At 37.9% G+C, this 25364-nt stretch overlaps 1 protein-coding gene across 1 annotated transcript in view; it reads left to right on the forward strand.

The window, feature by feature from the left end:
• The window catches only part of DOCK4 (dedicator of cytokinesis 4), a gene marked incomplete at its 5' end in the record, with an annotated part of 608904 nt that overhangs the window by 537078 nt on the left and 46462 nt on the right, over positions 1 to 25364 (forward strand). Inside the window, 3 exon segments of the mRNA XM_053716722.1 lie at positions 1926 to 2007; positions 17781 to 17890; positions 19328 to 19400. Coding sequence (XP_053572697.1) covers positions 1926 to 2007; positions 17781 to 17890; positions 19328 to 19400 — 265 coding nt within the window.

Here is a 25364-nt window from a genome sequence, read left to right on the forward strand (position 1 = left end):
GCAAATGCCACTATAGACAGATTTGGAAGGTAATTTTACATTTTAGAGATTGCTGTCAATCATTCTGGGGTACAGGAAAGGTCTACTGTAGCCAAGTGTAATGTGCCATGTACAATAAAATACAGATCGGTGAAAACATTATTACTAAAAGCGGCTGAATGTACATTATAGAAGGGCAGTCTTTTTTTATTGAGCTGAAGTATCACAAAGTGATCTGGGTAAAGATGCTGTACAGAGTTTACCATATACTTGTGTAAATTGTTTTACATTTTAGAAGAAAATTCAATCTGTTGCAGTGCAGTAAAATAATTAGCAGTTGAAAACAATTAATGAGGTAGTTTTTCACTGTGCTTATATTTTGTTCTGCTTTGGCAGGTGTTCTGTGAGTTGCTATGGTGAGGCAAGACTTATAACTACTTAAAGTGATGGTAAATTCTAGCGTTTTTGAAATGCTAGAATATACCAGTGCTATAAATAAAGAGGACATTCAGTCATGAAGTATAAAAAAACTTTATGCTGAAAGTAACTTTATTTGCCTGCGAGGTGAGCGCCTCTGTCTGCCCATTACAAAACACTATTTTTTCAATAAAGTGACATTTCCACCTTTTAGCCAATAGCCATGCTAGCTCACCGGCATTATGTTGAATGGCTAGAACGCTATTGGCTTAGAGGTGGAAACATCACCTCACTGAGAAAATAGCGTTTTGCTATGGGCAGACAATTTGTATTTATGTTTTTTATCTTCTTGGCTCATGACTATTGTAGCATTATCCAAGTAAGATTTATCTTTCAGCGTGTATACTTTTGTAAATTGAATTCTTAACATCTTCTTTGGGTTTCAGTGTATGTTGGATAAATGATTTTATGGGAGTGAGCCAAGAAAAGCAATTTATTGCAGGTTAGATTAAAGGAATAGAAAGGTCAAACTTTGAAATGTGCATCTGTGGATTTAGTTTTATAATAGAAGTATTTTGCAATGTATTTACATTTGCAAAAATGCTTCTAGTAAATGTCATTGCTGTTTCAGCGGCATACACACATATGCTACATTTGACTAGAGCATAAAACACAATGCCTATGCACATGGCTGGGAGAGGTGTATAGTGTATATATAGTGTGTAGACCTGATTTGTGTCATGGAGTCCACAAAACTGCAATGAACTCCTATTATTAAATCAGTCAGAATTTATATAGATAGTATGGAGTTAGCAACAAAACAAAGTTTCAGGGGTGCTGCCTCTTTGTCAAGCTAATAACAATTAGTGTCGTACAAGCCACCACTGATTACTTAAGAAGGAAGGGTGGTTGAATGCTGGTGCACAAGGCACTCACAGCATATGTGAGTATGTCACCAAAAAAACTGTTATAACTTTTACTAGAAGCATTTTTACTAATGGATAAATAATATATTGCAAAAATGCTTCTATTTAAAATTGAATTGTTCCTTTGCATATTTTAATTTTGACCTTTCTATCACTTTTTCCTCTTTCTTAACTATTGGAGATGTATTCTTATATCTTTAGTGCACTCTCCCTCTTACTTCACTATTTACCTTCTCCCCTTACTTTGCTTCTCACTATTATAATTCCTTTTCCTTTTTTAGGATTATTTATCCCACTTTCTCAACTCTGTCCTCCCTCCATAATCTTTCCTCAATATTTTACTTCACTCTTATTTACTTTTTTATCTAAGAAATTTCACCTCTCAATCACTATCCAGTATTTTCATTATTTGTGTCTTCATAATATTGTCTATAAATTGATAAGATCATGTGTATTTGCAATCAGTGATTGTATACAAATCACATTTTATAACAATGGTTTATGTGTGCAAGTATTTTTCGTTAAGACAATTATATGAACATCCATATATTGTATTTGTTTTATTATGTTCAGAATATAATCTTCACTTTTATTTAATTCTAGCCAAGCCCATCTACCTCAAGCCTGAGTTCTACACATTCCGCTTCACCCAATGTAACAAGTTCTGCTCCTTCCAGTGCCAGAGGTATTGTATGCAGATATTTGTTTTTATTTTTGTACTTCTAATACTAGAGACCTACTCCTGTATCTGGTGTTTACTAAGACAATGTTTGTCTAAGGTAACATAGAATTGGGTTTGGCTTTAAAATATATTGGTATTTCACTTATTACAGCTGTACAAGTTTGGGCTGGGTGACTAAATATTATTATGTCAGCAAGAGAGCCGAGCTGTGAGCTTTGTCAGTAGTAGTGGCGAGAAGTTCACAGTAGTTTTTGTTTAACTCTTTCTTTATATACCCTTCTGTTTCTAATAGGCATGTTTATATTTTTGTTATTTGTTACTATTATTATTAATATTGTTTATAAAGCGCCAACATGAACTTGTGAACTTACATTCTATATTGAAACAAAGGACTAAACTGGCCACTGTCTGTGGTATTTGTCGCAGTTTGCCACCGGATTTATTAGAGTAAACTGGCAACACATTTAGATATCTGTGCAAATACGGATATTTGTGGGTTGCACTTTTACTTTAGTAAATCCAGCATATTTGTGGGTTGCACTTCTACTCTAATAAATCCAGCACCAAAATTAGCCAAATATCACAGCCATTTTTGGCATTTGTTTCACGAACGAATGATGAATAACGAAAATATACATATCCCTAGTTTCTACCTATTTGAACTGTGTAGTGTGGGCCGTGTTCCAGTCAAAAGAAAGTGACTATATTCTCTATGTTCTTCTCTGGCTTGGTCAGCTCATCCATTAACTTCCACCAGAGCTGCATGCAATGAAATGATCAGGCTCTGGACTCACAGTTCTGTGGCAATATTCACAATGGCTGCGGTTTCATATTTTTGTTTTTGTTTATTCAAGCAGACAAGGATACGTTTTGTTGGTTCCAATTTTTTTATTCTCTAAATTTCTGTACTTTCTTTGCCTCTCTTGGCCATGTAACTTGTCTTTTATCCACATTATATATATTTTCAGTCTCTGCAGCAGTTTTCAGCTGTTTTCGTTGTGTATTCTGTTCTTTCCTAAACATTTTTTTAGAAGTGTGCATACTTTTTACTTGCGCATGTATGAATGAAGCAATTTGAGAATTATCTAAAAGATGGAGGTGAAAATGTATTTTTTGTGTAAATATTAATCACAAACAGATATCTTATGAAGATCATTTGCATAGAGTACTTGTTTGTGAGCATTTTACACCTCAATCCAAAATGGGCCGGGCCAGGTATCTTATTTTGATGTTTTATCTTTGTGTAATGTAAAGCCAGGATACCAGATTTCAAATCTCCTTTAATATAGTTATTTATTTTTAATAAGCATATATCAGATTTTATACTAAAATTCAATTAACCTATCAAGACTTTCACATCCCATGTTTCTTAGGTGTTTGTTTAGGGATCTGCATATACACAAGGTTCTTTGAAGAATTAAAGCATTAACGGGATCATATACATTAAATAAATGCTACATCCAATGATACATTTAAAGCAAATATTAGCCTGAGAATAATATGCTGATGTATTTTTTAAATTATGTTTGTTGCTTAAATTTGAAGAAATAGGTGTAAAGTTTTAGTTTCTATAAAGTAATGGGTGCTGCCATGTTGGATCCTAGGTTTCCCCTTTTCTCTATTTTGCTGAGGACAGTTAGGGACAGTTATAAAATAGGCAATAAAGTGTCCAAACACTCAACTATGCTAACATTTACTATGTGGAATATGATGATAAAATAACCATCTGACAGGCCTTCACCTCAGCCATTGTTTGCATGTGAATGAAAAGGGGTGTTTCCCGGATGTTTGCACATGTTGGGTTTTTTGCTCATTAGAAGTTGAAAGTAGATGCAATCTAATGCTAACCTAATGCTGGTCAGGATAGTGCGTCTTCAGAGCTCTGGTTAATTGTTTTTTTTTTTTTTTGTTTTTTTAAAAAAACGAAACAAAAAAGTGTCACTGAACATATGAAAAATACATTACAAAGTCCAGTTACACTCATAACAACACTATCTAATAAAGATTATTAAAAAAATATTGAACAAAAAAGTTATAATGGTTCAATGATATGAGGTCTCCGGTTTTAGAAAAAAAAGGCAGACAACGCACTTTAATATAGAGATACATACATATATTCATGTCTAAAGATGTATGTGTATATATATATATATATATATTTGTATATATGTATTTACAGACATATATACACATATAAACAAATACATGTATACATATATATGTGTGTGTGTGTGTGAATTAGAGCCCTTTGCACTTAAGTAGATGAAAACATGTAAAAACATATTTATGCAATATTCATTTTTAATAAATGAATGTTTCTCATTCCAAATAGCAGAATATGTTCTAAGTATTTTTAAATAGATATTCCTAATATATATATATTGTGTATATATTTATATTCAAATACTAAGAGGATGCAATTCTTAAATAAAACAGAAATATGCATTTCTGTCTCTAGGGGCACTGCAGGGAAACAGGTCTCAGTTTACTCTGCTTTTGGGCTCCAACTTGTTGGTATATGTCACTGGTTTTTAAACCTGTCCTCAGGCCTCCCCAACAGGCCAGGTTTTCTGGATAACCTTGTATGAGAGCAGGTAGTTACTAATCAGCTGAATATTTCACCTGTGCTCCAGTTCAGATATCCTCAAAATGTCACCTGTTAGGGAGGCCTGAGGACAAGTTTGAAAACCAGTGGTATAGGTGATTGAGTGGTTCCTGTCCTCTCAGGCCTTAATTGAAAGGTAAGAGTTTAAATTCCTCTGAAATCTGAAAATATAACCATATTTTATCTGCATTAGTTTTATCTTCATAACCTTTATCTAAATGATTACTTGTTTAACCCCTCCCTCATCACAGCATAGTGTTTATATGGACACTGTTTTTTTATCCTCTCTTTAAAGTGATGAGACCAACATCCAGTATTTGTAAACATTTCTACAGTGCAATTTCTACTGAAACAAATACTGTGAAAACAAATGTTTTTCCAAATGCTACAAGGATGACGTAACACATCCCTGCATGCCAGAGGTGTCCTAAAAACTTTAAAAAATAATTAAAGGGACAATGAACCAAACTTTTTTCTTTCATGATTCAGATAGAGCATGCAATTTTAAGCAACTTTCTAATTAACTTCTATTATAATTTATTCTTCATTGTCTTGCTGATTGGTGGCTACATATAGCCAATAATCAGGAAGCGCAACCCAGGTGCTGAACCAAAAATGGGCTGGATTCTAAGCTTACATTCTTGCTTTTCAAATAAAGATAGCAAGACAACGAAGAAAAACTGATAATAGGAGTAAATTAGAAAATTGCTTAAAATTGCATGCTCTGGGCTCTATTTAACAAGCTCCGTATGGAGCTTGATGGCCCCTGTTTCTGGTGAGTCTTCAGACTCGCCAGAAACAGCAGTTATGAAGCAGCAGTCACAAAGACCGCTGCTCCATAACCTGTCCGCCTGCTCTGAGCAGGCGGACAGACATCGCCACAATACAACCCGATCGAGTACGATCGGGTTGATTGACACCCCCCTGCTGGCAGCCTATTGGCCGCGAGTCTGCAGGGGGCGGCGTTGCACCAGCAGCTCTTGTGAGCTGCTGGTGCAATGCTGAATACGGCGAGCGTATTGCTCGCCGTTTTCTGCGAGGTCTGGCGGACCTGATCCGCAGTGTCGGATCAGGTCCGCCAGACCTTGATAAATATGCCCCTCTATCTGAATCACGAAAGAAAAAAAATTGGGTTCAGTGTCCCTTTAATGGAATTAAATGAGGAGGCCCATAGCAGGGAAGTAGCTTTTCCATCCAATGTTCCTATTCCAGAAACACTCTTTCTGCTCCTTCTGTAACAGCTGCATCATCACATATGGCTTCTCCACCAGCAGCATCTTTAAGTAAGCAAGTGTTGCAAACAATTATCTCCAAAAAATACACAATAACTTAATTTATACATAGGATAATTCCCGAAAAAGTTTATCAAGCTCTTGCAAGGGCAATATATTCTTCTGGTGCCCATTGTCAATATCTGAAAACGCATATTGTCAAGGAGCCTTTAAATTATTAAGACCATCATACCATTTGCCCAGCAGACATTCCTTGAGCAAGCCTCTTAGAATCATATACAGTACATGGGTTCTTATTTTTTAATTTTTTCTGGGAGGGGGGTGTTCTCATGCGCTGTCAAAAGAGGTTCCTAACATATTCAGACCTTATAGTTCAATTTATAACAACAAATAAAGTTTTAAAATGCAAATGTATTTTATTATTTAGTGAATTAGCTGTACTTTCATACACACTGCATTTTATATTCCCAATGTAACAAAATGACTTTCAATTTGTACTCTGCTCTGCATATTTCTTTTTAACTTTTCCAAAATATTGAAATTTTCCCTAGAAAAAAAAGGGGGAAAAAACTTTAATGGCTTTAAAATTTCCATAAATGTTCCATCTCTATGCCGTGTATAGGCCCAGACACGGCAGGTCCTTGCTTTACCTGACAAGTAATACTTTTATTATGCTTATTTTCCTGTGTGCTCCTTCTGTACCATAAATTCTTTAGATGCCCGGTGCTTCTCCAACTTGACATTATTGTGATGTGTCTGTTATTTATTATTGGAGCATTTATAGGGTGAAAAGTTGTTCAGTTTCTCCAGTCATATCCTTGATTTATTAATTCTAATCTTTACATGACATTTTTTGTTGTTGTTATTATTAAGAATAAGAATAATAACAATAATATCCCTATTATATTATTATTATTTTTTGTTGCAACCATTTTACATATATGCTTTCCTCTTCTGTAAACTGTTAGAGTCCATGTTCAATGCCCTGTAACTAAACTGATATATTGCTGTGATAGAAATGGTCCTGCAAGTGTTTAGGAGCAGAACTTACCCAAAAATAACATTATCCCGCTGCCTTTTGTGTTTTCACCTCCAATAGCTCCCTGCAATTTCAGGTTTTGTGCTTTGGCACCGTCAGGTACTCTGCCTCACATTCATTAAATTACCCAGAACTAAGTGTTTTTAGCTTTTTAGTGGAGGCTGTAGTGTTTTTGTATGGTTGTGTCATAAGGAACAGAATGCTTAGGTATATGAGTTGCTCTTATGGATGAATATACTCTTGGATTAAGCAGGCAAGTTCATACCACATTTACTGTGTTACAGTTTTCCATGTATAACACTTTTATTGCCGCCCTCATCCACAGGATCGTATGCCTAAGAGGCAAATACTGCTTTATCTGGTTCATCAGATTCTCACAATGGTTTAAATTCTAGATCCCATTTTAGAATCCATTCTTCTTCTAAATATTCATCTTTTTCCCTCATACCTTGTGGAAAGGAACAAGTGTAAAAGTTATGTAGCCATGTGTCATATTATCATGTAACAAGATTGCCAACCTCTGCATCATCATCTGCTACCAGGTGCAGAACAACTGGTTTCTTTTGAGGGCAGTTTCTGCTTCCTATCCAGCTTCATAAATCTGTAAGGAAACCTTGTAGTCTATACATCATTTGAAGCTCACAGACTGGATATTGCTGCACACTTAGATTTAAGATTTGATCATACATTTCTGTTTTTGCGATGTAATTATTATATTTTTTTTTTATTTTGTACGTACCCAGTTTTGATGTTGTTTCATCATTTTTGTAGCGAACTGTCTTCCAATGGATTTTGTAAATACCATGGGTTATGTGATTTTACTGAAGAAGTATTCACTAACCTCTCGCAGTTGGCTTTTTGTATATGTTCTATAAAGTAAATTAGAACTGTTTGGTAAATTAAAGAGACTATATGGTATTTGTTTACCTTTGATGTGTTCCCAATTATTTGTTATACCAGCCACAGAGTATTAAATGCATTTGAAATAGATCCTTTGGTTTTATTTATGTATTTGCAAATAGCTGTTTTTGCTTGGTTAAACATCATCCAGTTTCTTTTCTAAGATATGGTGAGTCCACGGCATCATCAATTACTGTCGGGAATACCACTCCTGGCCAGCAGGAGGAGGCAAAGAGCAACACATACTTAAACTGTTAAGTATCACTTCCCTTCCCACATCCCCCAGTCATTCTCTTTGCCTTCGGTGCAAGGAGGAGGTGAAGTTTTGGTGTCTGAAGAAGATTGGATTTATTTCAATTCAATCAAGATTTTATTATTTTGAAATCCAGAGTAGGTTTACTCTGACCTTTCCTCTCAAGATTGGGTCTAGCCATACTGCACGTTAGTCTCTTCAATAGGGCAGTGGTGGCTTTAGAGCAGTTAGGAACTTGTGAGGTGGGCCTTGCTGCATTTTCCTAACATATTTGCTGCCCATAGTATAGAAAGCCAGAGTAGGTTTACTCTGTTCTTTCTTTTTACACAGGTCTATGTAAGGAGTGGCGTCCTTTCATATCATGTGTGCTGTCCTCCTTCCGGACGGCTAGATGCAGGTAAGTGCCTTTTTGTCTTCTAGGGTGGGAGACTGGCTCTTTGAGAGTTCATCTGCAATACTCATTGGGACACATTATATCCTTAGCTAAGATATATTTAGGACAGGGTGCAGGCACTTTTAATATGTGTAAGAGAGACTGCTTGTTATCTCTTTTATGGAGGCTCATGAAGAGGTTAACTTGTTTTTGTTTTTTGAGGCCATATGTTCAGTATAATACCCTTGATAGATGTGTTTTAGTACTGTTTGGGGCTTTCTGTTAAGCCGTTATTTAAATCTACTTTTCAGGTCCCTTGGTGGTAGAAACTGCTGCTTTGAACCGCTCTGAGTCAGTTACTGGGAATGTCTGATCGTAGTAACAGTTTACAGACTGCTTAGTTACATTTGCCCGATCATAGAATTCTCTTTTCTACTGCTCTATGTGAACTACAGAGTGGTGTTATTTCCTGACACATTTTAAAATGTGGGACAGTTGTGGAGAAGCACGCTGCATCTAAATGCTGCGCGCCTATTTTCTAAGAGGAGTTTATGGCTTCGCCTTCTCTTTTACGTAGCGGTGCCATTTTCTGCCCATTTTGATTTGACACGTGATCCCGGCTCCTTCTCCGTTATGAGAAGGAGCGGCGGTCTTGTCTCTTAGTTTCAGGGTTGCTTCCTGTCTTGGTGTATATGCGGCTGCTATTGTTTAATGTCTCTAGCAGACGCTTATGAATACAAGATCTGCAGCTTATATCCTTACTTTAAAGAGTACATTAAAGTGAGAGTACTCTGTTAGTAAACGTCCCTATTATTTCCTTTATTTAAGTAAAGTAAATTGGGGTTTTTTTTTGTTTAAAACAGGAGTTTAGTTTGGTACAGTGGACTGTTCCTATTATTTTTAATAAGGTTTATTTTCTCTTAAAGTGACAGTGCACATTTTTAAATATGTTTAATATGTTTTAGAATGCCTTAATTCCTAATGATAATTGTTCCTTTTGTTTCGAATGAACTTTAAAATTAAAAAAAAATATGTTTGATAGCCTCATGTCTCTCAGGGTGATGCTGTTTAGACATTGCAACAGCTTTCTCCTCTAATGTCCCAGGCCTTAATGGCTACACATATAGTGCCCTGCTTTTCCTCTCAGTCTCCTGGATGAGTTTATTTGCCTGCAGAAATTGTTGCACAGGTATCTTCTGCGATATCTGTGGAATTTTCTGTTTTTCTTTTTCCTATGTTAAAGGGAAAATGCAAGAGGAATATAAGAGTTTCAGATAGTAAGGTTTCTGTCTTACCTTCTGCTATACAGGTTGCCCTCCCTCATAAGCCTGATGAAGAGGATATGTCGGTAGCCTCTGAGGATGAAATCTCGGATTCAGAGAGTATAATTCCTTCATCTGATGCTGAAGTAGTGACCTTCAGATTTGAGCCTGAACACCTTCATGTATGTTAAAGGCAGTTTGGCTACTTTGGAGAGACTCCGATACGCCTGTCATTGTCAACCCTAAAAAAATCTAGTAATCTTTATTAGTACTAGGATTCCTCTGTGGAAGCTTTTCCTGTTCCAGACCGTGCTAGGAGATTTTTCACAGGAATGGGAAAAGTCAGGGTTTCCTTGTCCCCGTCTCCTATCTTTTAAAAGATGTTTCCTGTCGCTGTTTCCATTATATGTTAGAGCACACAGTGCTTTAAGTAGTAGGGTATTTCTACTCTGGCTAAGAGAACTACGATTCCTAGAGAGGATAGCTGTTTTTTTCAGGATATATGGAGGCTTACATGGAAGTTTGTATTGCCACTGTGTCAAGTGTGGCATCTTATTGGTGCGATACCTTGTCTGATTCCAATTTGGTAGAGACTTCTTGGAGGAGACCCAGTGCAGAATTAAGGCTCTAGCCAATTATTTTATGTCTGATGCTACTATACAAGTTTTTCGTCCTGGAGCCAAGATATCTGGCTTCGCTGTGCTAGCCCGCGGGGCGTTGTGGACAGTGGATTTTTCCTCTGAGTCCAAGTTTCTGGTGTTCCCGTACAAGGGTAAGACTTTGTTTGGTCCTGATCTGACAGGATTAGTTCTGGTATTAAGGGTGGAAAAGGGTCTTTTCTACTACAAGATAAGATGAATAGACCTATAGGAGTTTGCCCCCAATCTGGTATCGGATCCAAGTGGGGGATTGGATCTCTTTGTTTGTCTTCAAACAGGGATACAAGATGTCCCAGATGTGGACATAATATTTCAAGGTTACTACATAATAGTCATTCCTTCCCTCCTTGAGGCAGGTTCTTTCTCTCAATTTTATCTGCAGGCCAGATAACAGTGAGGCATTTTTGTAGTGTATTTGGGACTTCTCTCTCCTGTGAGTGATAGTTCCAGTTCCTGTAAGGGAATAGGGTCTAGGATTTTATTCATTCTTGTTTGTGGTTCCCGAAAAAGAGGAATTTTTTTCATCCTATGGTAGACCTAAAGTGTCTTAACAAGTTGTCTCAGGGTACCATTCTTCAAATGGAAACCAGTGGTTCCATTCCTTCTTTGGTCTAGGAGGGTCAGTTCATGATGACCATAGACCTGGAGGACGCATATTTTCAAGTTCCTGATTTTTGCCTTTCTGTCAAACACTTCAGTTTGTGGCTCTTTTCTTTTCCTTTGCTCCAAGAGGGGACTATTTTGGCAGTGGTCAGGTTTGGGAAATTGCTGTGGTTCCCTTCCTGGACGACATAATGGTTCAGGCACATCTTTTCAACAAGCAAACTCTCATACAGAGATCTTGTTGTCTTTCTTCATTCCTTCGGATGGAAGTGAATCTGAAAATGAGTTCCCTTGTTCCAGCTACAGGTGTAGTTTCTTAGGGACCATATTAGTTTCACTATCTCTGATAATTTTTCCTCTTGCCTCTTTTGGCACTCTGTTTGGCTTTAGTAGATCATTGTATGGAGGTAATGATGGTTGCTTCATTGGACATCATCCCTTTGCTTGATTCCATCTGGAAGTCTGCAGTTAGGCAGGTTAAAATAGTGGACCGGGTATCTTGTGGCTCTGTCTTGGAGGATAGATCTAGATCTTGTGATTCTTCCCTGTGGATCAGAAAGGGGAATTAGTGGTAGAGCGCTCGCTTTGCTTGCGAGAGGTAGCGGGATTGTTGCCCGCATTCTTCAGATTTTTTTTGTTTTCTCAGGAGCATCCATCTTGGGGCTTCCAGAGACCTTCCTGAGTAATTGTGACCATGGTTGCTAGCCTGTTGTGTTGGTGACTATGGACTTGGGAGGAGTCTGCTCTCCCCATAACCATCTTGGAGTGGAGAGTGATCTACAATGCTCTGATGGCTTTGCATCAGTTGTCTTAACCGGTTTTTCAGGTTCTAGTTGAACAATTTCTTCTCAGTGGTTTACATTAAACACTTGGGAGGAACCTGGAGTTCCTTTGCCATGATGGGTGTGGATTGTTCGGTGGGCGGACGCTCACATATGTTGTTTATCCATTATTCACATTTCAAGAGTGAATACCGGTAGAGGACTTCTTGAGCAGTAAAATGTTTTATCCCGGGGAGTGGGCGCTTCTCCCGGAGGCGTTCTCCAGGTTAACCCTCAAATGGGGGGTGCTGGAGTTGGAGATGGCAGTATGCCAAGCTTCCAAAATATGTTTAGGGTCAAGAGATAAGCAGGCTGCTCTGTTAAATAACTGGGCGGTTCCTTGGGATTTCAGTCTGATTGCTCTCCTTCCACAAGTCATTGTTTGTGTCAAATGGGAGTGAGCATCAGTATTTTAATAGTTCCTGCATAGTCTCGCAGGATCTGGTATACAGACCAAGCTTTTTTTCCTCTATTTCCTCCACCTTGGTGGTTGTTCCTGAAGGAAGGACCTTCTAATTCAGGGTCTATTCTTTCATCCAACTTTAGTGTTCTCTGAAGTTTTTTGCTTGGAGATTTAATGCTTAGTTCTGTCTAAGCATGGTTTTTCTGAATCAGTCATTGAGACCATGATTCAGCCGTGCAAGCCTGTTATTGGTAACTTTTACCAAAAGGTATGGCATAAATTCCCTGATTGGTGTGAATCCATGGATTACTCTTGGAAGTAGGGTCAGGATTCCTATGGGTTTTGCCTTTCTCTGGGTCGGTTTGGAGGACGGTTTTTCAGTCATTTCTCTGAAGGGTCAGATTTCTGCGTTTTCCTTTTTTCACAAGTGTCTGGCGGATGTGCCAGACGTGTAACCTTTTTGTCAGACCCTGGTTAGTATCAGGCCTGTGTTTAAGTCTGTTGCTCCTCTTGGAGTTTTAACCTTGTTTTAAGGTTTTGCAGCAGGCTCAGTTTGAGCCTTAGCATTCCATAGATTTTAAAAAAATGTATCTTGGATGTTTTCTTTTTTTTTGCTATATCTTCTGTTTAGACAGTTTAGGTACTCTCGACTTTGCAGTGTGATTCTCTTTATCTTATTTTGGATAAGGCGGTTGTTTATCCTAAGCAGAAGTATTGTTTGGGAATTTGTTGTTTATTTTCTGTGTCCTCATTCTTATCTCTTGAGGAACGTGTGCGCACAATTGGGATGTTGTGCATGTTTAATATTTTTTATTCTGTTTTTGTTTTCTCTGTAACAAAGACCTACTGCTACTTCTCTTTTTTCTGGTTGAGAAGTTTAATTTGTTTGCTTTTCAGACTGCGGGGCTGCAGTCTCTTGAGAGAGTTATGGCTCATTACACGAGGGCAGTCTCTACTTGGGCTTTCAAAAATGAAGATTCTGTGGAATAGATTTGCAAGGCTGCAACTTGGTCTTTCTTACTTATTTTTTATAAATCTGATACTTTTGCTTCGGCTGAGGCTTCTTTTGGGAGAAAGGTTTTTCAAGCAGTGGTGCCTTCTGTTTAGGTCTGCCTGTCTTATCCCTCCCTATTCATCTGTGACCTCTAGCTTGGGTATTGGTTCCCAACAGTAATTGATGAAGAAGTGGACTCACCATATCTTAGGAAATAAAACAAAATGTATGCTTACCTGATTAATTTATTTATTTCCGGATATGGTGAGTCCACGGCCCCGCCCTTTATTTCAAGACAGTTGTTTTTGACTAAACCTCAGGCACCTCTACACCTTGTGTTACTCCTTTTTCTCCTTTCCCTTTCGGTTGAATGACTGGGCCTTGTGGGAAGGGAAATGATACTTAACAGTTTGACTGGGGTGCTCTTTGCCTCCTCCTGCTGGCCAGGAGTGGTATTTCCGACAGTAATTGATGAAACCCTAGACTCACTATATCCGGAAATAAAAACATTTATCAGGTAAGCATAAATTTTGTTTTTCTCAAGAACATGCCCAGAAAGAGCAGAGCTCCTTATCTTATCTCACTTGCTGTATACACGATGACAATACCTGGGTACAATATTTTTCATTATGGGTGATGGTTTCAATGAGCAAAGAAGCTATTTCCATTGCAAAATAAACCTAAAGGAATAAATCTTGGTCTGCTGATGTGTCATCAAAACATAAGCTTTTAGCTATTCCCTTTAAAGGTAAGACCCTTTTTGGGCCAGAATTGAAGGAAATAATTTCTGACATTACAGATGGTAAAGGCTATGCCCTACCTCAGGATAAGTCTGTTAAGATGAGGGGTAAACAGAATAATTTTCGTTCCTTTCAGAATTTTAAGGGAGGACCTTCTACTTCCTCTTCCTCCACAAAGCAGGAAGGAAATTTTACCCAATCTAAGTCAGTCTGGAGACCCCACCAAAATTGGAATAAAGGTAAACAATCTAAGAAGCCGGCTGCTGCTACTAAGACATCATGAAGGGGTGGCCCCCGATCCGGGACTGGATCTAGTAGGGGGCAAACTTTCTCTCTTTGCCCAGGCTTGGGCAAGATATGTTCAGGACCCCTGGGCACTAGAAATAGTGACCCACGGTTATCAGTTAGATTTCAAGGATTTTCTCCCAAGAGGGAGGTTTCATCTTTCAAGATTATCTGCAGACCAGATAAAAAGAGAGGCGTTCTTACGCTGTGTAAAAGACCTTGTTACCATGGGAGTAATTTGTCCAGTTCCAAAATCAGAACAAGGACAGGGGTTTTACTCAAATCTATTTGTGGTTCCCAAAAAAGAGGGTACTTTCAGACCCATCTTAGACCTCAAGTGTCTAAACAAATTTCTCAGAGTCCCATCGTTCAAGATGGAGACTATACGAACAATTTTACCAATGATCCAGGAGGGTCAATATATGACTACCGTGGACTTGAAGGATGGTTACCTTCATATTCCTATCCACAAGGATCATCATCAGTTTCTAAGGTTTGCCTTCCTGGACAAACATTATAAGTTTGTGGCTCTTCCCTTCTGGTTGGCCACAGCACCCAGAGTCTTCACAAAGGTTATAGGGTCTCTCTTGGCAGTTTTCAGACCACGAGGCATAGCAGTGGTGCCTTATCTGGACGATATTCTAATTCAGGCCTCAATTTATCAACGGACAAAATCTCACACGGTCATAGTGTTGTCTTTCCTGAGAACTCACGGTTGGAAGGTGAACATAGAGAAGAGTTCACTTGTTCCACAGACAAGGGTTCCTTTCTTGGGAACTCTGATAGACTCGGTAGCCATGAAAATATTTCTGACAGAGGTTAGAAAATCAAATATTCTAAATACTTGCCGAGCACTTTAGTCCATTCTTCGGTCATCAGTGACTCAGTGTATGGAGGTAATTGGATTAATGGTAGCGGCAATGGACATCATTCCATTTGCTCGCTTTCATCTCAGACCACTGCAACTGTGCAAGCTCGGACAGTGGAATGGGGATTATGCGGATTTATCTCAGATAAATCTGGATCAAGAGACCAGAAACTTTCTTCTTTGGTGGTTGTCGCTGGATCATCTGTCCTAGGGGACTTGTTTCCGTAGACCCTCATGGGTGATAGTGACAACTGATGCCAGCCTTCTGGGCTGGTGTGCAGTTTTGAACTTCCTGAAGGCTCAGGTGGAGTCTTCTTCCAATCAATATTCTGGAACTGAGAGCAATATTCAATGCGCTTCAGACGTGGCCTCAGTTGGCTTCGGCCAAATTCATCAGATTGCAGTCGGACAACATCACGACTGTGGCATATATCAATCATCAGGGGGGAACAAGGAGTTCCTTAGTGATGATAGAAGTATCCAAGATAATCCGTTGGGCGGAGGCCCACTCTTGTCATCTGTCAGCGATCTACATCTCAGGAGTAGAGAACTGGGAAGTGGATTTTCTAAGTTGACAGACTTTTCATTTGGGGGAGTGGGAACTTCACCCGGAGGTATTTGCCTCATTGATTCTCAGATGGGGCAGACCGGAATTGGATCTGATGGCATCTCGACAGAATGCCAAGCTTCCAAGATACGGATCCCGGTCAAGGGATCCTCAGGCCGAACTGATAGATGCTTTGGCAGTGCCTTGGTTGTTCAGCCTAGCTTATGTGTTTCCACCGTTTCCTCTTCTCCCACGCGTGATTGCTCGAATCAAACAGGAGAGAGCTTCAGTGATCCTGATAGCACCTGCGTGGCCACGCAGGACTTGGTTTGCGGATCTAGTGGACATGTCCTCTCTGCCACCGTGGAAACTTCCATTGAGACAGGACCTTCTCATTTAAGGTCCTTTTCAACATCCAAATCTAATTTATCTGCAGCTGACTGCGTGGAGATTGAATGCTTAATTTTATCGAAGCGAGGATTCTCTCATTCGATCATCAATACTTTGATACAGGCTAGAAAGCCTGTCACTAGAAAAATCTATCATAAGATATGGCGTAAATATCTTTATTAGTGTGAATCCAAGGGTTACTAATGGAGTAAAGTTAGGATTCCTAGGATTCTGTCTTTTCTCCAAGAAGGATTGGAGAAAGGGTTATCAGCAAGTTCTTTAAAGGGACAAATTTCAGCTTTGTCAATTCTGTTTCACAAACATTTGGCAAATGAGCCAGATGTTCAGTCTTTTTGTCAGGCTCTATCTAGAATTAAGCCTGTATTTAGACCCATTACTCCTCCCTGGAGTTTGAATTTAGTTCTTCGAGTTCTTCAAGGGGTTCCGTTTGAACCCATGCATTCCATAGATATCAAATTGTTATCTTGGAAAGTTCTGTTTTTAGTTGCTATTTCTTCTGCTCGAAGAGTTTCTGAGCTTTCAGCGCTACAGTGTGATTCTCCTTATCTCATTTTTCATTTTGATAAGGTGGTTTTACGTACCAAACATGGATTCCTTCCTAAGGTTGTTTCAAATAAGAATATTAATCAGGAAATTGTTGTTCCTTCCTTATGTCCTAACCCTTCTTCTAAGAAGGAGCGTATGTTGCATAATTTGGATGTGGTCCATGCCTTACAGTTTTACTTACAGGCAACTAAGGATTTCCGTCAATCATCTTCATTATTCATTGTTTATTCTGGAAAGTGTAGGGGTCAGAAAGCTACGGCTACCTCTCTTTCTTTTTGGCTGAGAAGTATCATCCGCCTGGCATATGAGACTGCTGGACAGCAGCCTCCTGAAAGAATTACGGCTCATTTTACTAGGGCTGTGGCTTCCACATGGGCTTTTAAAAACGATGCATCTGTTGAACAGATTTGTAAGGCTACAACTTGGTCGTCCCTTCACACTTTTTCAAAATTTTACATATTTGATACTTTTGCTTCTTCTGAGGCTATTTTTGGGAGAAAGGTTCTTCAAGCAGTGGTGCCTTCTGTTTAGGTTCCTGTCTTGTCCGTGGACTCGTCATATCTTTGTAAACGAAAAGTAAATGTATGCTTACCTGATAAATTAATTTCTTTTACGATATGATGAGTCCACGGCCCACCCTGTTCTTTTTAAGACAGTTTTTCTTTATATTTTTTGTAAACTTCAGTCACCTCTGCACCTTTTAGCCTTTCCTTTTCTCTTCCTATACCTTCGGCCGAATGACTGAGGGTGGAGGGGAAGGGAGGGCCTTATACAGCTATATACAGCTCTGCTGTGGTGCTCTTTGCCACTTCCTGTTAGCAGGAGGTTAATATCCCACAAGTAAGGATGAAATCCGTGGACTCGTCATATCGTAAAAGAAATTAATTTATCAGGTAAGCATAAATTTACTTTTTCCACTTAAGTTATGCCATCCAATGGATGTATCTTAAAATCTCTTTAAAATATTTAGGATTTTAAACCATCATGTGCTAATCAAACCATGTGCTAACATATTGTATGCATTGAGTTATCAATATTTCTAGCTTTATTTAAACTCATCACAGCTAGTAAAGGATATTCACTTCTCCAATACAAGTATGAATAAGGGGCAAGCTCAAACTACCAATATCTTCAATGACTGATACATAACTTGAAAAATATCCTTGCTTAAATAGAAAATGCATTTTGTGGCTTTATTTGTTTTGCTGTGCTGATTGCTGTGTCTTCTGTTTTAGCTTCCCCACTGTTATCTGACAAACACAAGCATTCCAGAGAAAATCCCTGCCTGTCCCCAAGAGAGAGACCCTGCAGTGCCATATTTCCATTTCCCGCTGAAGCTCCCCAGGTAGTCAGCTTGCTGTCAGCCCAACTGACAGTGTGTGCGTTTGAAGATAAAGATCAAAATATCAACATTAGACAAGCAGTAGTATATAAACAAGTTCAGTGCTGATCCCTGCATAAAAATATAACAAATACTAAACATGCAGTACAAAGAGCAAAATTTAACAAAGTGTCTTGTTCTAGAATAACCAATATCTTACCATTACTGGGTAAATTCCTTCACTAATTTACAGGGATGACGTGATATTTTAGGCATGACTATTTCCTCTGGTTGTGGGGACATTTATATGATTACAAGACATTTATACTGTCATATGGGTATTCTGTAGATTTTTTTTAAATGTAAGTTACCTTTAGAGTAAGATTATTTTTACACAAGAAATAACACAAGTACATGATTGACATTGCTGTTTTTCCTCTTAAAGGTATTAAATAGACATTTTCTGTTTATGTTGTATAATTTGAATTCTGTGTTGTGTTTTTTCTAAACACATATAAATGATTTGTTTAATAGAAAGAGAAAAATATATTGATGACCTATGATGCTCAGTTTAATCAAATATTAGGCTTTTTATTAAGACTTTATTGTAAGAAACCATGTACTCATGGGTCATTCATATTTAACCAGCTGGTATATAGATTGGTGCTTTCTAAAATTAAAATAAATTATAATAAAATATAGCAATCTGTTAACTAATAATGAAATGCCATTTTATTTTTTAAAATAATGATCTGGCAACATTAAGTGTTCTTTTCCTTTCGAATTGCCAGTGAAATTACCCATGTCAACGCGTTTCACAGTAAGATAGTAGAACTGTGTGCATTATTAAGCTCTTTAAACTTATACAGTGTCTGCAATTTATAAATGGATAGCAGGTCTAATAAAGATTATTATTTTTTTGGTTCCTGTGTTAGCTGGAATTCAATTGTAATATTATAGTATTTTTTAAATTGATCAGTTAGGAACATAATTGTTGTGAGGTATGGTGAAATAGAATTATTCATTTTATAATAGTTTTCTTTATTTTTATATTTGTGCATTTTTTCCAAACACATACTTTGCACTGCAGTAATACCAAGTTCTTTGATAAAATTTCACCAAAACATTCGTTTTCATTTGTTTCTCAGGCTTTTTAACATTTCACTACAGATATTAGAGAAAAATAGGGATTATGCTAATTATATAAGTATATGATTATTTTTGGACAACTTAACAATAAGTGAAAACTAGTTATAATTTTGCAATAACATTTTTAAAAATCCATTTATAACAACCACTGTGTTTAAAGATTGAGATTTTTTAATTTATTTCAGTCATGGCCATTGCTTGACTGATCAAAAACCAAGATATGTCACTGATTTTGCTATAAACAATTATGGTTGCATTAGAAATAGCCACACATTTTAAACAGTCTATTTTAAATTGTTTTAACATTTACAGAGGATGTTGTATAATCACATTGGAGAAAACACTTTGCCACGGAGTGATCCAAATCTATCTGCCCCAGAAAAGGGTAAGTTTAAATCTACCCCAAGTGAAGAAGCCAATCCCATGATCCTTTCTTTTTTTCTTAACTAGGCTGTGTGAAGAATTGGTAGAATATTACAAAGCAGAATCTTTATTATTAGTGAGTGGCAAATTGGCTAGACATGCCCTTTTCCAGCCTGCGGTCATAACAAAAGCTTATGGAGTCTGAAGATTAATTTGCTTATATGTTATATGAGGAGCACAGCAAATCAGAAAGAAAGAAATTATCATTATTTATATAAAACAAAACAAATTTGTTTCTCACAAGTTACACATGCAAATCATGTTTGGATCCTAACATAAAATATATTAATGACCATTATGAAAACTACTTCAGAAGTATTATACTGAAATGTCCAAGTTCAAAGGTATTAAACGTCCATAAACATCTCATTTAATCCAAGTTAATTCAAGTATACCATGTCTCAAATTATATTATAATAATACAAATTCTTACTATACATATACAAGTTCCCAGGGTCAAAACTACTATTGATGCAGCAGGTGCAGTGGTACCATGGTCCAAATGCTGGGGGTCCCATAGCAGCCAGCCTATACCTAGGTTTGTGCAGAATGTACAATCCTAATGCAGAGGAGCCTTTTATTAGTGCAGGTTGCAGGTTCATCTTATCTATAGCTATCCTCAAAATCATTATACAGAGAAGCATGTATATTATTACTATGGCTTACCTTTTAATTTACCTTTGAAGGGCCCCAAAAAAATGTTGCACCAGGGCACTCTGTTAAGTAGGTCTAACCAAAAGGAAAAATGTCCTCACAGTGTAGAATTTTAAAAACCATAACTAAGGAGCAAACCTTTTTTTTTCTTTTATAGAAAAAAATGTGATGTAAAAGTTTTGGGTTTTTTTACATGTAAAGTAATACAGCTGCATTGGGGGAAGGGCTCATTCTCCACCTTTTTTGTGCTTGAGCAGTGGTTCGCAAACTTTTTCAGGTCACTGTAGTGCACCCCCAAATTATTTCTGATGACAGAAAACTTAAAAACATTTGATGGTTGACTGTGTACAAAGATACTCAGACAAGCACAAAAGGCCCTTACTGTGTTTCCTGTTACTACACAATGATTCTAAGATGTGCAGTTAATGTTAATAATCCATACTAATGTACAACGCTGGCAAAACAAAAAATGCAAGCCTACGGTACAAGTGGCTGCAATTATAGATTGAGATAAAGTATAAGTTGCTGTTAAACCTGAACTATCATACAATAAAAATTCTTGGCAAAGAGCAGTGAAACTTGAAATACAAAGCAAGAAAGTTGTTTTGCTTTGCGCATCTATGATAAAGCACAACAAATGATAATAATAGTACTTGAAGGGCCAACTAGCATCCTCATCCACTCATTTTCTACTAGTGCCCACTATGGTAATCTCTGTACCCCCTTCCACCTTTTATGCCTATTAGTGCCCCCCATTTGTAATCCCACCGCCCACCGGGGGTAGCACTGCCCACTTTGGGAACAACTGTGCAAGAGGGACACGTGAGCCTTGTTTAATGGGGAAATGCACTCTTTCAAATGAGAGGTCACTTGTTTGCCTAGGGTGAAGCTGATTACTGGTAAAAACAGAGATCACCTGCTCCACTAGAAGCAGTTTGTAGTAGTTATTAATGATCACCTGACTGCAGCTGCTAGCCTTATTTTGTTGTGTTTTTTTATTTTTTGAGTTTTTTAGAGTTCCATGTTTCTCTGAACCAATAAAATTACAGGAATCAAAATAAATAGGATAACTGGGTTTTAAATAGTGTAAAAATAGATATTGTGGGAAATTCTATATAGGATGATTTTCTTTCATACAGGTGGTGAGAGTCCACAATCCATTATTCTTTGCCTCCACTGGAGGTGGTTGAAGAATGAAGATGTGCATTTAATTCTTCAGAGAGAGAGGCTTTCAGTTAATATTGAGGCCTGGTTTCCCCTCAAGGTACAGTGCTTGTCCAGAGTGATGTATATGGGGTATGGTTTGTGATTCTTTTTTCACCTCATGGGAACTTTTTTTGCCTCTCTTTACAGATCTACATTTTACTCCTATTTCATAACCTCTGCTGATATGTTTCAGTAATGGCTGCATGCTGCTTGTTTGCTAGTGGTTGAGTGTCTATTGAAAGAATCTTTTTATTTTCATCTAGACACTCATATAGCTATGTTTGGGCACTTTTAATGTTGTTTATATATTTGCTAATATATATGGCCCTGAGACTGATCATTTTCACTATTCCCTTTCTGTTTTGCACGCTTAGTTTATTTATGTGCATCAGGGTTTTACTAGATATGTGCATGATCGAAAAATTCATTTTGGTTCGGATCGATTTGAATTCGGAAAACTTCGAATGAATTCGTTTCGGATTCGAAAAAATTTGGCTGGATTCGGTTCCGTTCGGAAATTTGGAATTTCGGTATGTGTGCTGTGTATTAGACTAGTGTTATGTACTGTATATTAGGTGTAACCCATAGCAGAGTGATATAACCTAATATACTGTACAACACTAGTGTAATCCATGGCCATCCAAATTTACCGAATAAATCCAAACTAATTCGGATTTATTCAGTAAATTCTGCAGTATTTTAATTCGGAAATTCGGATCGATCCGAATCTCCGAATTTGCAGAATTTGCAGAATTCCGAATCGATCCAAACCGAATTGCACATGTCTAGGTTTTACACATTGTTTTAACGCTTGTCTGGTTAACACAAGTCCCTTTAGTCTTTCTATAGTTTACTCGCAGGTCGGGTTAGCGCACATTTGTTCTCACACTGAGGAGCGTTATCTGTCTTCAGATTTAATGTTAATTTCTCCTGTTTTGTTTTGCATTTCGACTTAGCGCACATCGTACCTGTACCTGTGAGTCTATTTTTAAAAGCTACTTAGGAGGGGGTAAGTGGTTTTCATTCCTCAAGAGCTTTCTAAGGGGGTTTTAGTGTTTATTTCATTGCATTGATTTGCAATATGCTTTAATGGAGCAGCCAGATTCTGTCCCTAAATCATCTACTCAAGAACTGAGTCTCCTGAACACCTTTCTACTATTATTAGGTGTGCTTATTGTAAGAAAGCTGAAATTCCTTCTCCAGTTCATTTATGGGGCTCATATTAAGATTTGTTAATGCAATCAGACCAATCTAACGCTGTTTTCTTTTGGTAATAATGCACCTACTGTTTGTTTATTACTGGATAATCCTGATGTGGTGTCATCTACTGTGAATTTTTTTATAGAGGCTGCAGTTTCTGAGGTGTTGGCTGCTCTCCTGCCTTCAAACAAACGTAAAAGATCAGTTCAGATTTTACCTTCTAAGTTCTATGTGTTGTTTTCAAATGGTGAAGTTTCTTCTGGGGATAAGAACTCCTCATCTGATAATGAACTTGGTATTTCCTTTTTTTTTGTTTAAAGTTGAACATATTTGTTCCCTTTTAAAGGAGGTCTTATTTACTTTAGGAGCTAAAGTTTCTGATGATAAGCCTTGTAAGTGTTTAAATTCAGTTTTTAAGACTGTTGTTTATCTCCCTGAGGTTTTCCTTGTACCAGATGATGTCTCTGACGTGATTTCTAGGGAATAGTCTAAGCCAGGTAATTATTTTACTCCTTGTGCAAGGTTTAAAAAGTTATATCCTTTACCTGCTACTAGTTTAGATTTATGGGAAACAGTTCCCAAGGTAGATGGGGCCATTTCCACTCTGGCTAAATGTACTACTATTTTTTTGGAAGATAGTACTTCTTTTAAAGACCCTTTAAACAGAAAGTTAGTCTTTTCATATAAGGTCCTTTTTACAGGCAGGTTATATTCTCAGGCTAGCTATTTATTTCTCCAACATAGGTGTGTCCGGTCCACGGCGTCATCCTTACTTGTGGGATATTCTCTTCCCCAACAGGAAATGGCAAAGAGCCCAGCAAAGCTGGTCACATGATCCCTCCTAGGCTCCGCCTTCCCCAGTCATTCTCTTTGCCGTTGTACAGGCAACATCTCCACGGAGATGGCTTAGAGTTTTTTAGTGTTTAACTGTAGTTTTTATTATTCAATCAAGAGTTTGTTATTTTAAAATAGTGCTGGTATGTACTATTTACTCTGAAACAGAAAAGAGATGAAGATTTCTGTTTGTAAGAGGAAAATGATTTTAGCAACCGTTACTAAAATCGATGGCTGTTTCCACACAGGACTGTTGAGAGGAATTAACTTCAGTTGGGGGAAACAGTGAGCAGACTTTTGCTGCTTGAGGTATGACACATTCTAACAAGACGATGTAATGCTGGAAGCTGTCATTTTCCCTATGGGATCCGGTAAGCCATTTTTATTACAGAAAGAAAAAAAGGGCTTCACAAGGGCTTTTAAGACTGTAGACATTTTCTGGGCTAAAACGATTTATATATAAGCATATTTTATACTCCATAGCCTTGAGGAATTATTTTAATCTTGGGAATTATGTAAAATAACCGGCAGGCACTGTATTGGACACCTTATTCTCTAGGGGCTTTCCCTAATCATAGGCAGAGTCTCATTTTCGCGCCTCTATTGCGCACTTGTTTTTGGGAAGCATGACATGCAGATGCATGTGTGAGGAGCTCTGATACATAGAAAAGACTTTCTGAAGGCGTCATTTGGTATCGTATTCCCCTTTGGGCTTGGTTGGGTCTCAGCAAAGCAGATACCAGGGACTGTAAAGGGGTTAAATATAAAAACGGCTCCGGTTCCGTTATTTTAAGGGTTAAAGCTTCCAAATTTGGTGTGCAATACTTTTAAGGCTTTAAGACACTGTGGTGAAATTTTGGTGAATTTTGAACAATTCCTTCATACTTTTTCACATTTGCAGTAATAAAGTGTGTTCAGTTTAAAATTTAAAGTGACAGTAACGGTTTATTTTAAAACGTTTTTTGTACTTTGTTATCAAGTTTATGCCTGTTTAACATGTCTGAACTACCAGATAGACTGTGTTCTGTATGTGGGGAAGCCAAGGTTCCTTCTCATTTAAATAGATGTGATTTATGTGACACAAAATTTAGAGAAAATGATGCCCAAGATGATTCCTCAAGTGAGGGGAGTAAGCATGGTACTGCATCATCCCCTCCTTCGTCTACACCAGTCTTGCCCACACAGGAGGCCCCTAGTACATCTAGTGCGCCAATACTCCTTACTATGCAACAATTAACGGCTGTAATGGATAATTCTATCAAAAACATTTTAGCCAAAATGCCCACTTATCAGCGAAAGCGCGACTGCTCTGTTTTAGAAAATACTGAAGAGCATGAGGACGCTGATGATATTGGTTCTGAAGTGCCCCTACACCAGTCTGAGGGGGCCAGGGAGGTTTTGTCTGAGGGAGAAATTTCAGATTCAGGGAAAATTTCTCAACAAGCAGAACCTGATGTGATTGCATTTAAATTTAAATTGGAACATCTCCGCGCTCTGCTTAAGGAGGTGTTATCTACTCTGGATGATTGTGAGAATTTGGTCATTCCAGAGAAATTATGTAAAATGGACAAGTTCTTAGAGGTCCCGGGGCCCCCCGAAGCTTTTCCTATACCCAAGCGGGTGGCGGACATTGTAAATAAAGAATGGGAAAGGCCCGGTATACCTTTCGTCCCTCCCCCCATATTTAAGAAATTGTTTCCTATGGTCGACCCCAGAAAGGACTTATGGCAGACAGTCCCCAAGGTCGAGGGGGCGGTTTCTACTCTAAACAAACGCACCACTATACCCATAGAAGATAGTTGTGCTTTCAAAGATCCTATGGATAAAAAATTAGAGGGTTTGCTTAAAAAGATGTTTGTTCAGCAAGGTTACCTTCTACAACCAATTTCATGCATTGTTCCTGTCACTACAGCAGCGTGTTTCTGGTTCGATGAACTAGAAAAGGCGCTCAATAATAATTCTTCTTATGAGGAGATTATGGACAGAATTCATGCTCTCAAATTGGCTAATTCTTTCACCCTAGACGCCACTT

Source organism: Bombina bombina, chromosome 6 (genome assembly GCF_027579735.1).
Source record: "Bombina bombina isolate aBomBom1 chromosome 6, aBomBom1.pri, whole genome shotgun sequence".
NCBI lineage: Eukaryota > Metazoa > Chordata > Amphibia > Anura > Bombinatoridae > Bombina > Bombina bombina.